Source organism: Sabethes cyaneus, chromosome 2 (assembly GCF_943734655.1).
Source record: "Sabethes cyaneus chromosome 2, idSabCyanKW18_F2, whole genome shotgun sequence".
NCBI classification, from domain to species: domain Eukaryota; kingdom Metazoa; phylum Arthropoda; class Insecta; order Diptera; family Culicidae; genus Sabethes; species Sabethes cyaneus.
Genome location: NC_071354.1, coordinates 128,710,361 through 128,726,618, shown reverse-complemented (window position 1 = coordinate 128,726,618; position 16,258 = coordinate 128,710,361). Strand labels below are relative to the sequence as shown.

General features: G+C 40.0%; 2 protein-coding genes across 2 annotated transcripts; both read right to left on the bottom strand.

Moving 5' to 3' along the window:
- Positions 1–8,064: 8,064 nt before the first annotated feature.
- Positions 8,065–8,775, bottom strand: LOC128735985 (uncharacterized). Its single transcript, XM_053830471.1, has 3 exons — positions 8,641–8,775; positions 8,386–8,580; positions 8,065–8,313 (listed from the first exon to the last, which is right to left on the bottom strand). Exons 1-3 carry the CDS (start codon positions 8,773–8,775, stop codon positions 8,065–8,067), a joined length of 579 nt encoding a protein of 192 aa, XP_053686446.1.
- A 4,927-nt stretch (positions 8,776–13,702) lies between these two features.
- On the bottom strand, positions 13,703–14,380 carry LOC128735984 (uncharacterized). The gene is made up of 2 exons (XM_053830470.1): positions 14,302–14,380; positions 13,703–14,238 (listed from the first exon to the last, which is right to left on the bottom strand). Exons 1-2 carry the CDS (start codon positions 14,378–14,380, stop codon positions 13,703–13,705), a joined length of 615 nt encoding a protein of 204 aa, XP_053686445.1.
- Positions 14,381–16,258: the final 1,878 nt, after the last annotated feature.

Genomic DNA, 16,258 nt, shown 5'->3' with positions numbered 1-16,258 from the left:
CATTTGTATGGGAGCCCCCCCCCCTCTTAGTGGGGGGAGGGGTCTCTAACCATCACTAAAACCTTTCCTGGCCCCAAAAACCTCTACATGCAAATTTTCACGCCGATTGGTTCAGTAGTTTTTGATTCTATAAAGAACATCCCGACAGACAGAAATCCATTTTTATATAGTAGATATAAGATCCCAGGTAACCAATAAGCATCAGTTTACTGCTAAATACTAAATCAATCGTTTATTAGCATCCCTGGCGTTTTATACTGCAGGTTGCTGTTTATCAGCCTTTTAACTGCATAACCGTTGTAAATTGGCATCCACAATTCTATTTAAATTCTTCTTGTCGGTAACTAGCTGCAAATAAGCATTGTCAGCACTATAAGAGGGCTAGCAGTAAAGTAGCCGCATATTTTGCCAAAATAGCATTTAAGAAGCATTTAAGGCAACTTAAATGCTTATTGGCTTGCATTTAAATTGCATTGGAAATGCTTATTGGTTACCTGGGATTAATGTAAACAATATTTAACTCCGCGGTTACTCATTTTCCCAGAAACCTTCAGAGCAAATTTTCCCGTTTTTTCGGACATCACTTATTTCAAAAGTTTGAACTCTTGAACAATTTTTTTATAAAAGAGCAACAAAATTTTCGCGCAATCCAGGAAAAAAATCAAAAAAATTTTTCACACAATTTTAACTCTAAAGAAAAGTCTAACCATGTTCTAACTTTTAGAAAAATTTTTTTTTCCTATTTGCTAATAATTCATTGTCTGTTCGTGATAAACAATACACTACACATAACATAACATTGGAAAACTCGGTTTTTCTGATTCGATCAAATCTAGAAAAAGCTTTTTATAAATGGTCTGGTCTAGAAGCATTGCTCCAGCTCCGGCTCGTTCAATACCCATCCTAATGGAAACAGCGGTTACTGAAAAGGAAAGCAGCAAGCAGGAAACTGATTCATCCAGATAAGACCAAAATCCCGAAACGCTTAGAACCTCGTCAGAACTGAAACGAACTTCAAGCCGGAGGAACGACCCTGTGCCAAACACCATCGCGTTACCACCGAAGTCAACTGGTCCGAAGCTCAACGTCTATGGCGAGGCTCTATGCAAGCCGAATGTATCATCATCGTGAGTAAGTTTTTTTTAGCACCGCTTCGAACTATCATTTCTGATGTTATCATTTTGCAGATAGATAAAATAAAACTAACGGCACTCAACGGAAGCGGAGCGGAACCCATCATCATCGAACAACGTCGGTCCATTTTACAATACGTAGCGACCTTGCAAAAGCTCCAGCAACATCGTTAGTATCATTCGATTCAGTGCAAAGAAGCCCTTTCGGCACTTCGGCAGCATTCATCCAGTGGAGCGGAAATACTAAGTCCCACTATGTCGAAGGATGCAGCGTCCAGCAGCAGCTCGACAACATTGTACACGTGCCAGCGATTTGAATAAATAAATTGGATTAAAATAAATTTTTTAAAGCCATTCAATGCTCTGCAATTTTTTTACTTAAAACTACGGAAAAAATACCTTTTTTGAGTTTATTTAACAAAATTTGAATTTACGCAAAAAATACCCATTTTTGATTATTTATAATGCAACTTTGCATGCGCAAAAAATACCCATTCTTAAGAACTGTTAATGCAGCTTAGGGGCCGTGCACTAATTACGTAAGGCATTATGGGGGGAGGGGGGGTTCCGCGAAATCTTACAAAATCTTATTTGGGGGGGAGGGGGGCCTAATCATTTCTTACGTAAGATTTGCACACACGAAAAAATTATGGAAAAGTCACATTTTTAATAGCAACTTATGTCATTTGTTACAAAAATTTTTAAATTGATGAGGTAAGTTGTGAAGTGTCGAAATCTTTCATGCTGCAAGGAAATGCATAGCAACCTGCTGAGTATTTTAGCCTTGTCCACTCAAGGAAACAGCAGTTGGCCTAGTTGTTCCAGAGTCTCTGATGTCCTCGGTTTATGCTATTATTTATAATTTATAATTTATTCGTATAATTCATAGGACAATTTGGGTCTAAATGAATACTTAAAAGTTACTTAATTATTAGTATTTACTTTGTCAAGTGCACGAATTCGTTAGCGGTAAATGCGTGATGGTTCGTCAAAAATAAAAAGGTTGAATTGCAAAGCAGTTGAATTGTCTGATCATGGAAGCGATGGGAGAGTTGGCAGCATATTTCGTTGAATAGGATTCTTCCTGTAAAATCATTCTGGGTCGTAAGACTCTTGAAGGTGCGTAGAGTCCGATTTGCGATAGGATGTCCGGTGCATCATATTCGCCAGTTAAAAGCTTGTAGCCAAACAACGATTGCGAAACCTCTCTACGTCGACTTAGCGTGCTTAAACCCAACAGACGACAGCGGTCTTCATACGGTGTTAAGTTTTGCTGATCCCTCCACGGAAGGTGACGAAGTGCATGTCGAACAAATTTTCGCTGTACGTTTTCCAGTCTGGCGGACCAGATAAACTCGTGCGGGTTCCAAACGATGCTCGCAAATTCCAGCGTTGACCGTACAATAGAGCAATAGAGAGCTTTGAAGCAGATCGGGTCATTGAATTCACCAGCAATCTTAAATATGAACCCAAGACTACCATTGGACTTGTCAACGATGGCAGAAATGTGGGACTTCATGGTGAGTTTCTCGTCAAATAATACTCCAAGGTCCTTCACCTGTTCTACCCTATTCAATTTTGATTCGGAAATTTCGTAATCGAACTCTATTGCGCTTCTAGTGCGATGGAAACTGATGACGCAACCTTTCTCCACACTCAGTAACAATTGATTCCTTACGCACCAGTCACTTAACAAGTCCAGAAGCTTCTGCAACATTCTGCAGTCCTCGATTCTTCTGACTTCAAGATAGATTTTCAGATCATCAGCGAAGAAAAACCTTCCATCTTCATTGAGTAGTAACGCTGCATCATTTATGTAGATACAGAATAGCAATGGTCCCAAATTGCTATCCTGTGGCACACCAGAACCATTTGTAAACGCGGTAGGCCGCCAGTTGCCAAGTTGTACGAAGAGTTGCCTATCCGTAAGATAAGTTTCCAAGCATCTGCACAATCTTGTGGTACACCCAAGTTTCTCCAACTTGCTTAAAAGAATAGTATGATTAACGGTATCAAAAGCGGCCTTCAAATCAGTATAAACTGTATCCACTTGCGCTTTGGCGCTCATACTATTTATGCAGAACGATGTGAAATTCACCAAATTCGTTTCTACAGATTGTCCGGGATCATTCCAACATATTTCGTTGCAATTTCCTATCTCAATCCCGCAAGGCAGCCGCAATCCCTTATGATATCACGAGAAATATTTTTGTTTAAAAGTAGCTTACACAATTAATGTATAGCTGTACCAATGGAACAAGTACTTGATAAGCTACTATACAACAAAAATGTTTCTTGGGATATATTGTTCTTCTGTTCCCAAATATCTTGCCTGCCGTATGTGGCCAGAGTGGGGTCAGTATTTTGCTTCAAAGGAAACCGCGGTCATTACAGATCTGTACATTAGACGCAACGCAGTGCCAATTCCAACATAAGACCATGTCGCGTGTCATCTAGAAGAGGCAAAGAAGTCGCCTCAGACGATTTAGATTGGATCAATGCGAATTAAGTGCACGCTAGTGAGTTTCTGAGCATACACCAACATTTATTGACAACCTCAATGCTGAAATACGTTCTGCTCGTGAGGGGATTAAGGGATTTACAATAGATAATTGATATTATTTGATTTTTTATGAATTTGTTTGAACTTTGGTTTTTATGAACTTGTTTGAACTTTGTTGACTGTTTCAATATTCTTTCAATGTCTATCTTTTTAAATAAAACTTGAATTTTGATGTTTCAAAAAATCTTACTAAGAATTTGTACGGGGGGAGGGGGGATTGGCCAAAATCTTACAAAATCTTATATAGGGGGGAGGGGGGGTTCAAAAATGAGGAAAAAGGCCTTACGTAATTATTGCACGGTCCCTTATTATGCGCAAAAAATGCCATTTTTGAGAACTGTTAATGCAACTAATAAGTGCGCAAAAAGTACCCATTTTTGAGAACCATTGATGCATCTTATTATGAGTAATATTGCAAATTGCATCAAAAACGCGAAATGCAAAAATCTTGCAAACAGTTTACAAGTAAAATGCTAGCAGCGAGCTGTCAAATATTTATGTTAATTTATTGCGAGTGTCAATCCCAATAAATTGACATGAATAATTGACGGCTCACTGCTGGGGTTTTGCTTGCAAAATGTCTGCAAGTTTCTTGCATTTCGCGTTTTTGATGCAATTTGCAATAAATACCTTTTTTTAAGAACAGCGCACATTAACTATAGTCGGTGGGTATTCAGCATAGTACCTAGTTTTGGGGGGAGGAACATGAAGTGCGAAATGGGTCAAATTTTACCCATAAAAAAGTAACCGATTCTTAGCGTGCATACGAATTTTACTGCGTTACGGCAATTTGACAGTTTTTCCATTGGTTTTCTGTCAAATTTCCGCAACGTAGTAAAATCAGTATGCATTGTGTCTGGGCCTTAAGTGGCAAACTAAATCTTGATGTCGCTGCCATCGCTGCTATGCAACTCCAGCACAAAAAAATATTGATAGAGGTACATGGATATTTTTTTATGCGTTTGGCAAACTATTTCTGGAGGGCGCCACCGACAGATTTTACACACTAAAAATCGATTACTTCTTTCGAGCCTGTTAATCTGTTCCCTGTGCTTAAGGGCTGCGCAAGTAGAATCAATATTGCTGTTGCAGTTGAAAACCTTAATAATCGACGTGCGACATTCGGTTTTATTCTTGTTCCGTGTATCGCAACTACGTCGTAGGTGGTGCGCTGTATAGCGCATCACTGTGCGAACACAGCGCACCACGTGCGACATAGTTGCGACATACAGAACAAGAATAAAACCAAATGTTGCACGTCGATTATTACGGTTTTCAACTGTAACAACAATATATATATATATATATATATATATATATATATATATATATATATATATATATATATATATATATATATATATATATATATATATATATATATATATATATATATATATATATATATATATATATATAGAATACCAGCACAGAACAGAAGTGGAAGTCCGAACGATTCGGCGATCAAAACTGGTAACGGAGTCTTTTTTGCTTTTATTTTTCTTCTGGGAAGGTTTTTGCACAGAAGCGAATAACAGCAATATAAGCAGAACGCACGCTGCCAATCACATGGCAGCTTTCACATGCTTTCGTGTGCATTCGTATGCGTTCGTGTGTTTTCGTAGAAAAAAGTGACTCGCTACCGCCAGGTTCGCTAGTATCTGTAGAAAGTAGCATGTACGTGTTTGGATTGCTACTTCCACTTCTGCTCTGTGATACCAGTGTCGCTGTTTTTCTACAGGACTTATTGTGGTAAACATGATGCTAAGGCCGTTCGCAACGCTGTTATATTTTGTATGGCCTGGTCTACTTTATAACTACAACTGAAACTGCTCATCCGCAATGCTGAGTTGCAGTTCTACTTTTCGAGTACTTTTTTGGAACGGATTTACAACTGCTCGACAGTTCTGTTCTACTTTTGACCGAATCTGAAACACGGCTATAACTCAGTTTCAAATATATTTGTCTGTATGTGTGCGACTGATATCTGACAGGTGACATTGAGTACTGCCAAAAAGTGAAAAACAATCAGGCAGGCTCAAAGTGAATGTTTTTAAAAGTTTTATTAAGATTTTATTAATCAAGGTTTAGGTAGCAAAATGCTGCCAAAGGTAATTTTTTTTTGCTTAGATTATAGTGCTTAGTTTTTGGGTCATTCGTGACTTCTGCGGGGTTGCGATTTGAACCCGGTGCAGGCGTAAATTTCCGGCGATAACCGCACGTTGGAGTTACTAGTTATCCTCGTCGATACCGTATGAGTGTCCAGATAATGCACAGCCGTTGATGGAGTCCAAAAGGCGCGGCTCAACATTGGACCCCTCTACTCCTGTCGGTGGGATTATTGAATATAAATTTTGCCACACAGTCGTCCGGCAACTTGGGGTTACTAGTCCATTTTAGCCTTGCAACTTTTGCCAGATGTACGATGTAAATTTCTTCAGCTCACGGCTCATACTATCTACCCCTCTTCGCTTTCCGATTGTAAATACAGTCGTTCTGATTAAGGTTTCGCATATGCGGTGGCGTATGCGCTTTGATCGAAATGTCCTTCGGAGAGCAGTCCCGGATTCCATTTTACATACATCGTTGAATTTCTTTGCTCTAAGGTCGGTGGTGACCGGTGATTGCAATTTAACTAGGTGAACTCTTCGACCCCTTCACGTAGGGGTCAACGCCGTCAATAGTTGCTCGCCGTTCTACGAAATAATTGATTGTGCGCATTGTAATATAGTTCCACTTTTACTGCAAATTGTTCAACTAAAATTCAGCTCAAAACTTGCTACCCAAATAAATACTATGCTGGTGAATGACACACACACACACACACACACACACACACACACACACACACACACATACACACACACACACACACACACACACACACACACACACACACACACACACACACACACACACACACACACACACACACACACACACACACACACACACACACACACACACACACACACACACACACACACACGCACTCACACACACAAGCACTCACACACACAAGCACTCACACACACAAGCACTCACACACACAAGCACTCACACACACAAACATACATGCATGCATGCAACCGCAATTGACCGCAGATTCAGTTTTTTTGATCGATTAATTTACAGAGCCAGACGCCTAACACCAAACGTGGGAAGAATTTTTCTGCGGCCGAAGACCGCCAACTCTGTTTATCTTGGATAGCAGTCTCCGAAGATCCTATAAAAGGTACAGACCAAACACTTACAGTCTTCTGGGGTGCTGTCAAAGAGCATGGGAAGTTTGAGCTACGCCAAGCTGATGGTTTACGGCAACGATGGGGCCTAGTAAGCCGGGCCGTGGCCAAATTTGTTGGCTGCTACAACAGCGTCTTGTTACTCCACCAAAGTGGTACCACTCCAGAAGACACATTAGAAAAAGCATTGACAATATACAAAACGGAACAAAAAGACGAGTTTAAATTTCTCGAATGCTGGGAGGTTTTAAAATCTTATCCTAAGTTTTCTTCGAACGCTAATCGTGGTAGCGCTGCTGGCAATAACTCACAAGGTAAATAAAATGTTTGGCATTTACTACTACTACTAACTACTACTACTACTAATAACTACTACTACTACTAACTACTACTAACTACTACGTCTTTTCCCAGTTTGCACCCCACCCTTGATGCTGGATACGCCCTCTACCGCCAGGCCGGTTGGTCGCAACACGACCAAAGCTGTGCTACTTAACAGCCAGCTTGAAACCAGGCGGGTAGAGGCTCTAGAGCGGATCGCAGCGGCCGCAGAGGAAAAGACCCGGCTTTTGAAGGAGTACAATGAGACGCTTTCAGAAGCGAATATTGTCAAGATAATTACTCAGCCGTTGGAGGGATTAGACGCTACATCGCTCGAACTGCTGAACTTGAAGAAGCAGCAGCTCTTGACAAAAATGCTAGCGGAACGACAAAAGGATGAAGGAAATGATGAGAACTTGGCAGAGAATGATGTAATAGAATTTCTTTACGAAGAGGATGAACAAATGTCGGAACACACACTGGAGGATATCCTGCGTGGTTAGGCGAGTATGTATGGATATATATATGTGTGTGTCTGTGTGTGTGTGTGTGTGTGTGTGTGTGTGTGTGTGTGTGTGTGTGTGTGTGTGTGTGTGTGTGTGTGTGTGTGTGTGTGTGGGTGTGGGTGTGGGTGTGGGTGTGTGTGTGGGTGTGGGTGTGGGTGTGGGTGTGGGTGTGTGGGAGGGAGAGAGAGCTGTGTTTGAGTGAGTTGTGAGGGTAAGAGTTTTAATGTATTACACGGTCTGTTGATTTGAAAAATAAATCTGTTTTTTATATCGTTGGTGAGTTTTTGGGATAGACATAACTAAGATTTACATCCAAAATGCTGCCACGCGTGATCAACTAGATCGTGCCGCAAAGCAGCGGATTCCTGTGTGTCCTTAATTTTTACTCGTTTGGAGCAATATTGTTGGAAAAGAGCATCTACACTATTCAGACCAGCGGAACCATTTTCAACCTCGAGATCTTGTTGCTCATCGCCTTCCTCCTGTTCATGATCTTGTTCGGTGCTGATTTTTAATTCGACTCTCATGTTGTGAAGAATAATGCAAGTCTGCAATACGTTTTTTAAAACGTTAACGTCAAACAAGCGTGCTGGATAGGCCAATATATGGAAACATTTCACCATGATACCGAACGCGCGCTCCACGTCCTTGCGATAGGACTCTTGCAGCTTAGAAAAGAGTTTTTCTTTTGCATTTTTGGGGTTTGAAATCGTCTTCACAAACACGGCCCAATCCGGATATATTCCATCGGCTAGTAAATATCCCTGATGCCGCTGCTTGCCATTCAGACGATATTTTGCGTCCAACGTTCCTCCCTAGAAAAGTACACGTTTTGAATGACAAAAAGAAAACAATTTATACTCAAAATAACTCACATTAACTATGTTGTTGACCAGTGGCGACCGATCTAAAATGTTGATGTCGTTTAGGCTACCAGGAGATCCGAAGAAACTGTGCCAGATATGTGTATCGCTGGAGGCAATAGCCTCCAGGGAGGGGTCTCTAACCATCATAAGAACCTTCTTTGGCCCCAAAAACCTCTTTATGTAAATTTTCAAGCCGTTTGGTTCAGTAGTTTTCGATTCTATAAGGAACATCCCAACAGACAGACAGAAATCCATTTTTATATATATAAGACTAGCTGACCCGACAAACTTCGTATTGCCACAAATTAACCTGTGTTGTACATAAATCATGAATCTCGGATGATCTTTGTCACAATTTAGAGTTTTGCAAGCCCCCAGTGGGCGGCGCTTCCGACGGCGGGTCACCGGCAACACTCGCGACCGTCTCGTCCTGAATGATCTAGTGTTACTATAGATAGTTTTTGTGGTCTTGTATTGACTAATGTTTCATGGAAGAGTCTCGAATTTCTCGAGTTCGATTAGTTTTTGAGTTTCGCAAAAATTTCTGTTTTATTTGTATGAGAGTCCATATCCCCCTACCACAGGGGTGAGAGGTCTCTAACTATCGTAAAATAAATTCAAGACTCCAAAATCTCCCACATGCCAAATTTGGTTCCATTTGCTTGATTAGTTCTCAAGTTATAAGGAAATTTGAATTTCATTTGTATGGGAGCTCCCCTCTTAAAAGGGGAAGGGGTCGTAATTCACCATAGAAAAAATTTCTGCCATCTAAAACTCCCACATGCCAAATTTGGTTCCATTTGATTGATTAGTTCTCGAGATAAGAGGAAATTTGCATTTCATTTGTATGGAAGCCCACCCTCTTAAAGGGGAGATGGGCCATAACTCGCTTTCTAAAGAAGAGAGGGGTCTCAATTCACCATAGAAAAAAATCTTGCGTCCAAAACCACTTACATGTCAAATTTGGTTCCATTTGCTTGATTAGTTCTCGAGTTATGAGGAAATTTGTTTTTCATTTGTATAGGAGCCCCCCCTCTTAAAGTGGGGAAATCCATAGAAAATATACCATAGAAAATATTCTTGCCTACTAAAACACCCACATGATAAATTTGGTTCCATTTGCTTGATTATTTCTAGAGTTATGAGGAAATTTGTATTTCGTTTATATGAGAGCCCCCCCTCTTAAAAAGGTAAGGGGTCCTAATTCATCATAGAAAAAATGGTTGCCTCCAAAAACACCCACATGCCAAATATGGTTCCATTTGCTTGATTAGTGCTCGAATTATGAGGAAATTTGTATTTCATTTGTGTAGAAGCACCCCCTCTTAAAGTTGGGAGGGGTCCTAATTCACCATAGAAAATATTTTTGCCTCCAGAAACCTCCACATGCCAAATTTGGTTCTATTTGCTTAAATAGTTCTCGAGTTATGAGGAAATTTGAATTTCATTTGTATAGGAGCCCCCCCCCTCCTAAAGTGGGGAGGGGTCCCAATTCATCACAGAAAAAATTTTTGTCTCCAAAAACACCCACGTGCCAAATTTGGTTCCATTTGCTTGATTAGTTCTCGAGTTATGACGAAATTTGTATTTCGTTTGTATAGGAGCCCCCCTCTTAAAGTTGGGAGGGGTCCTAATTCACCATAAAAAATATTCTTGCCCTCGAAAACTTTCACATGCCAAATTTGGTTTCATTTGCTTGATTAGCTCTCGAGTTATGAGGAAATTTGTATTTCATTTGTATAGGAGCCCCCCCTCCTAAAGTGAGGAGGGGTCCCAGTTCATCATAGAAAAAAATTTTGTCTCCAAAAACACCCACGTGTCAAATTTGGTTCCATTTGCTTGATTAGTTCTCGAGTTATGAGGAAATTTGTATTTCGTTTGTATAGGAGCCCCCCCTCTTAAAGTGGGGAGGAGTTCTAATTCACCATAAAAAATATTCATGCCATAGAAAACTTTCACATGCCAAATTTGGTTCCATTTGCTTGATTAATTCTCGAGTTATGAGGAAATTTGCATTTCATTTGTATAGGAGCCCCCCTTCCTAAAGTGGGGAGGGGTTCCAATTCATCATAGAAAAAAATTTTGTCTCCAAAAACACCCACGTGCCAAATTTTGTTACATTTGCTTGATTAGTTCTCGAGTTATGAGGAAATTTGTATTTCGTTTGTATAGGAGCCCCCCCTCTTAAAGTGGAGAGGGGTCCTTATTTACCATAGAAAATGTTCTTGCCCTCGAAAACTTTCACATGCCAAATTTTGTTCCATTTGCTTGATTAGTTCTTCAGTTATGAGGAAATTTGTATTTCATGTGTATAGGATCCCCCCCCTCCAAAAAAGGGGAGGGGCCCCAATTCATCATAGAAAAAATTTTTGTCTCCAAAAACACCCACATGCCAAATTTGGTTCCATTTGCTTAATTACTTCTCGAGTTATGAGGAAAATTGTGTTTCTTTGGTACAGGAGCCCCCCCTCTTAAAGTGGAGAGGGGTCCTAATTTACTATAGAAAATATTCTTGCCCTCGAAAACCTTCACATGCCAAATTTGGTTCCATTTGCTTGATCAGTTCTCGAGTTATGAGGAAATTTGTATGGAATCCCCCCCTTTTAAAGAGGAGAGGAGTTATAATTCCCCTTATAAAGAGGGGAGGGGTCTCAATTTACCATAGAATAAATTCTTGTCACCGAAAACACCCACATGCCAAATTTTGTTTTATTTGCTTGATTAGTTGTCGAGTTATGCAGAAATTTGTGTTTCATTTGTATGGGAGCCCCCCCTCTTAGTGGGGGGAGGGGTTTCTAACCATCACTAAAACCTTTCCTGGCCCCAAAAAACCTCTACATGCATATTTTCATGCCGATTGGTTCAGTTGTTTTCGATTCTATAAGGAACATACGGACAGACAGACAGACAGACAGACAGACAGACAGACAGACAGACAGACAGAAATCCTTCTTTATAGGTATAGACTAGCTGACCCGACAAACTTCGTATTGCCACAAATTAACCTGTGTTGTACATAAATCATGAATCTCGGATGATCTTTGTCACAATCTCGAGTTTTGCAAGCCCCCCAGTGGGCGGCGCTTCCGACGGCGGGTCACAGGCAACACTCGCGACCGTCTCGTCCTGAATGATCTAGTGTTACTATAGATAGTTTTTGTGGTCTTGTATTGACTAATGTTTTATGGAAGAGTCTCAAATTTCTCGAGTTTGATTAGTTTTTGAGTTTCGCAAAAATTTCTGTTTTATTTGTATGAGAGTCCATATCCCCCTACCACAGGGGTGAGAGGTCTCTAACTATCGTAAAATAAATTCAAGACTCCAAAATCTCCCACATGCCAAATTTGGTTCCATTTGCTTGATTAGTTCTCAAGTTATAAAGTTATAAGGAAATTTGCATTTCATTTGTATGGAAGCCCACCCTCTTAAAGGGGAGATGGGCCATAACTCGCTTTCTAAAGAAGAGAGGGGTCTCAATTCACCATAGAAAAAAATCTTGCATCCAAAACCACTTACATGTCAAATTTGGTTCCGTTTGCTTGATCAGTTCTCGAGTTATGAGGAAATTTGTTTTTCATTTGTATAGAAGCCCCCCCCCCCCTCTTAAAGTGGGGAAATCCATAGAAAATATACCATAGAAAATATTCTTGCCTACAAAAACACCCACATGATAAATTTGATTCCATTTGCTTGATTAGTTCTAGAGTTATGAGGAAATTTGTATTTCGTTTGTATGAGAGCCCCCTCTTAAGAAGGTAAGGGGTCCTAATTTATCATAGAAAAAATGGTTGCCTCCAAAAACACCCACATGCCAAATATGGTTCCATTTGCTTGATTAGTTCTCGAATTATGAGGAAATTTGTATTTTATTTGTGTAGAAGCACCCCCTCTTAAAGTTGGGAGGGGTCCTAATTCACCATAGAAAATATTTTTGCCTCCAGAAACCTCCACATGCCAAATTTGGTTCTATTTGCTTGATTAGTTCTCGAGTTATGAGGAAATTTGAATTTTATTTGTATAGGAACCCCCCCTTCTAAAGTGGGTAGGGGTCCCAATTCATCATAGAAAAAATTTTTGTCTCCAAAAACACCCACGTGCCAAATTTGGTTCCATTTGCTTGATTAGTTCTCGAGTTATGAGGAAATTTGTGTTTCATTTGTATGGGAGCCCCCCCTCTTAGTGGGGGGAGCCGTTTCTAACCATCACTAAAACCTTTCCTGGCCCCAAAAAACCTCTACATGCATATTTTCATGCCCATTGGTTCAGTAGTTTTCGATTCTATAAGGAACATACGGACAGACAGACAGACAGACAGACAGACAGAAATCCTTCTTTATAGGTATAGACTAGCTGACCCAACAAACTACATATTGCCACAAATTAATTGTGTTGTTCATAAATTATGAATCTCGGATGATCTTTGACACAATCTCGAGTTTTGCAAGTTTCTGAGGAGTTCAACATCAGGTGGCATGATCATTTTGGCAGTTACGTAACTATGAAAGCATCCCAGGTAACCAATAAGCATCACCAATGCTATTCAAATGCAAGCCAATAAGCATTTAAATCGCCACAGGGGTGAGAGGTCTCTAACCATCATAAAATAAATTCAAGACTCCAAAATCCCCCACATGCCAAATTTGGTTCCATTTGCTTGATCAGTTCTCGAGTTATGAGGAAATTTGTATTTCAGCCCCCCTCTTAAAGGGGAGAGGGGTCAGAATTCCCTTTCTAGAGAGGGGAAACATCACCATAGAAAAAATTCTTGCTTCCAAAAATACCCACGTGCCCAATTTGGTTCCAATTGCTTAATTATTTCTCTAGTTATGCAGAAATTAGTGTTTTATTTGTATGGGAGCCCCCCCTCTTATAAAGGGAGGGGATCTCCAACTATCATAAGAACCTTCCCCGGCCCCAAAAACCCCTACAGGCAAATTTTTACGCCGATTGGTTCAGTAGATTTCGATTCTATAAGGAACATAGGACAGACAGACAGAAATTATTTTTTATGGGTATAGATTACATACATTTGGGTTTATTGCGTAAGTTATTTTTTATGTATTGTCGTCATTCATCTAAAATACTGCTTACCTTTATAGGCGGTTGGGCACTTGTCCCACTGCCAGTGCCAGCAGTCGATGCTACCAAGCATACCGGGAAACCCTCTTTTTTCGCCCTCTTGGAGGAGTCGCTCAATATCTGCAGCGTTTGGTGACCGTAGATAACGATCACCAAACACTGCGATTACCGAGGAGCAAAACTCCTTTAGGCACAACATTGCCGTTGAATCTCCCATTTTAAGGTATTCGTCGACGGAGTCTGAGGAGGTCCCGTATGCCAGCATCCGTACCGCTGCGCACACTTTCTGGACGGTGGAGAGTCCGCGCTTTCCGACGGCATCGATTTTTTGTTTGAAAAAATCGTGGTTCTTTAGGCCATCGGAAATGCGCCAGAACATCTCCTTCGTCATGCGGAACCTCCTCAAAAACATCCTGTCGTTATACCTGGGATTCTCGCCGAGGTAATCATCGAAGAGGATTCTTTCTGCTTCGACAAAATCGCGGTGTATGTATGATCTCGTCCGGTGCCCGACGTATAAAGCGCTCTCTAATAATAAAAAATATATATGTTTATTATTCTATCCACAGACCTATCATTTCAATAACTTACCATCCATTTCGGACAGAACAACTTCCAGCTCACTATCATCCATATATTCTTCCAACACAAAACTGCTGAAGTCCTCCATTTTCCTGTATTGTCTTATCGAAAATTTTAACCGTATGCGCTCCCAATTAAATAACACTCAAAAATAATTCAGGTCACATTTACGTTGAAATATAATACACTCAAGACGCTCTTTATGCAAGTTTCGGCTTAAAAAACACAAAATTTCAAAATTTGCGTAAAAAATCGCGCAAATTCCGAAATTTTCGAAAAAAAAAATCAAACCTCGTAACACCGTTAATTGCAAAATATGCGTAAAAAGCAACTTCAGGATATGATTCTCTTCCACCCTCCTCTTAGTATAAATTCTGCGTAGTTACCATGCAGGATGTGATTGAATGGCTATAAATATAATTGATTCATTAAATTGGTAAATGCTAACGTTGGTGAACGGCCGAATAATGCGTACCACGTTCCAATAGGGATAAAATAGGCCCCAAAGTGTTCCACAGCCAACAACTCCCATCCCTACCTCTTCGGAGGGAGCGGCTGAATTAAGAAATATGGTATCGGTACTAAAGCAGACTACGTGCCCTTGCCGTGTTCGAGCGAAAGGTACTGCTGACGATATTTGGCGAAGTAGAAAAACTGAAAATGGATGAAACACGAGCTCTTTTGAGAGATTTCCGTCGTGCATCTGACGATGGTCGGTAAGATACGGTGGGCCGGACAGGTTGTAAGGACGACAATGCGACGAAAACGGCTCTCTTCAGTAACTACACCGGCACCAGGAGCATATGGGCCCAACGTGCTAGATGGCTCGACCAGATTGAAAGCGACTTGCAACTTGTGAGATGCCGGGGTAATTGGTAATGAGTGATCTAATCTGACGACGACGAAATAATAACAGATTGCAAAATGCATCACAGAAATTCACGTAACATTTATATGATAAATATATGATTAATACTGCACAGCTAAATACCATACACTTGATAAATACACAAAGAGAAAAATGCTAAAAAGAACTAATATATGTTTCAAATTACCTTTATTTCTAGTTATAAATAGCTAAAAAACAACTAAAGTATAGTTGAAACAACTATAGTTTCATAACTGAATAATCCATATTAAACTAAGTTTTTAAGTACCAGTAATTTTGCTTTTTGACAGTTGTTCCTTTTTATAGTATTTTATTACGAATAATTAGACAAAAATATTTTTTAGTCAATCTTAGGTAGTATTATTTCAATAATTAAACTTTATTGTGATTGTTTGTAATAATAGTTGAAGCAACTAGGAATATGTCTGCATTTTAATGATGTTGTACTGTTTATTTGAAAAATAAAATATGTTCAATCTTGGAACCTTCAGAATGACTAGCACAGCACCAGCGTTTGCCTAGACCCTAGACTAATAAATCAGTTTTGCCTTTCAAATCTTGCCGTCTGGATCTACATTTCATGAAAATGTTTACATCCTTTGCAATCCTCATGTCATCGGAGCTAGAAACCAGTGTGAAAAAAGCGAGGTTAGATTTAACTCTGTACGTACTTTAGACATTGGCGGAACTAGGGGGGGGCTAGGGGGGGCTAAGCCCCCCCTAGGAGAGATTTAGCCCCCCCTAGAAAAATTGACTTGGCCGACCAATACAACGGGCGAAAAAAAAATCCGGGGCTATAGCCCTCCCTAGAAATGAGCGCTAGTTACGCCAATGATTTTAGATAATTTCCGACCAAACAAAAAAATGTTAAAACCTTTTATTGAGCTATAACACAATATTGAAGAATTTTTTTTATTAGTCTCTTTACAGCTTAGCTACCGCCGGAAGCATATCTGTCCCATGTTACAAAACAAAACACGAAAATGAGAAAATCGCACTCAAAGTTGAAAAACTGATTTTTCTAAAATTACTTAGTTTTCATGTTATTATTCATCCCTCTTTGAGATAATGTTGAAA

Excerpts from the sequence above, each read along its gene's own strand:
- LOC128735984 (XM_053830470.1), bottom strand. The coding sequence starts at position 14,380 with ATGGAGGACTTCAGCAGTTTTGTGTTGGAAGAATATATGGATGATAGT. Across the intron at positions 14,239-14,301 it reads TGTTCTGTCCGAAATGGATG|AGAGCGCTTTATACGTCGGG; the intron begins GTAAGTTATTGA and ends TTTTATTATTAG.
- LOC128735985 (XM_053830471.1), bottom strand. The coding sequence starts at position 8,775 with ATGGTTAGAGACCCCTCCCTGGAGGCTATTGCCTCCAGCGATACACAT. Across the intron at positions 8,581-8,640 it reads TGGTCAACAACATAGTTAAT|GGAGGAACGTTGGACGCAAA; the intron begins GTGAGTTATTTT and ends GTACTTTTCTAG. Across the intron at positions 8,314-8,385 it reads AGCGCGCGTTCGGTATCATG|ACTTGCATTATTCTTCACAA; the intron begins GTGAAATGTTTC and ends AACGTATTGCAG.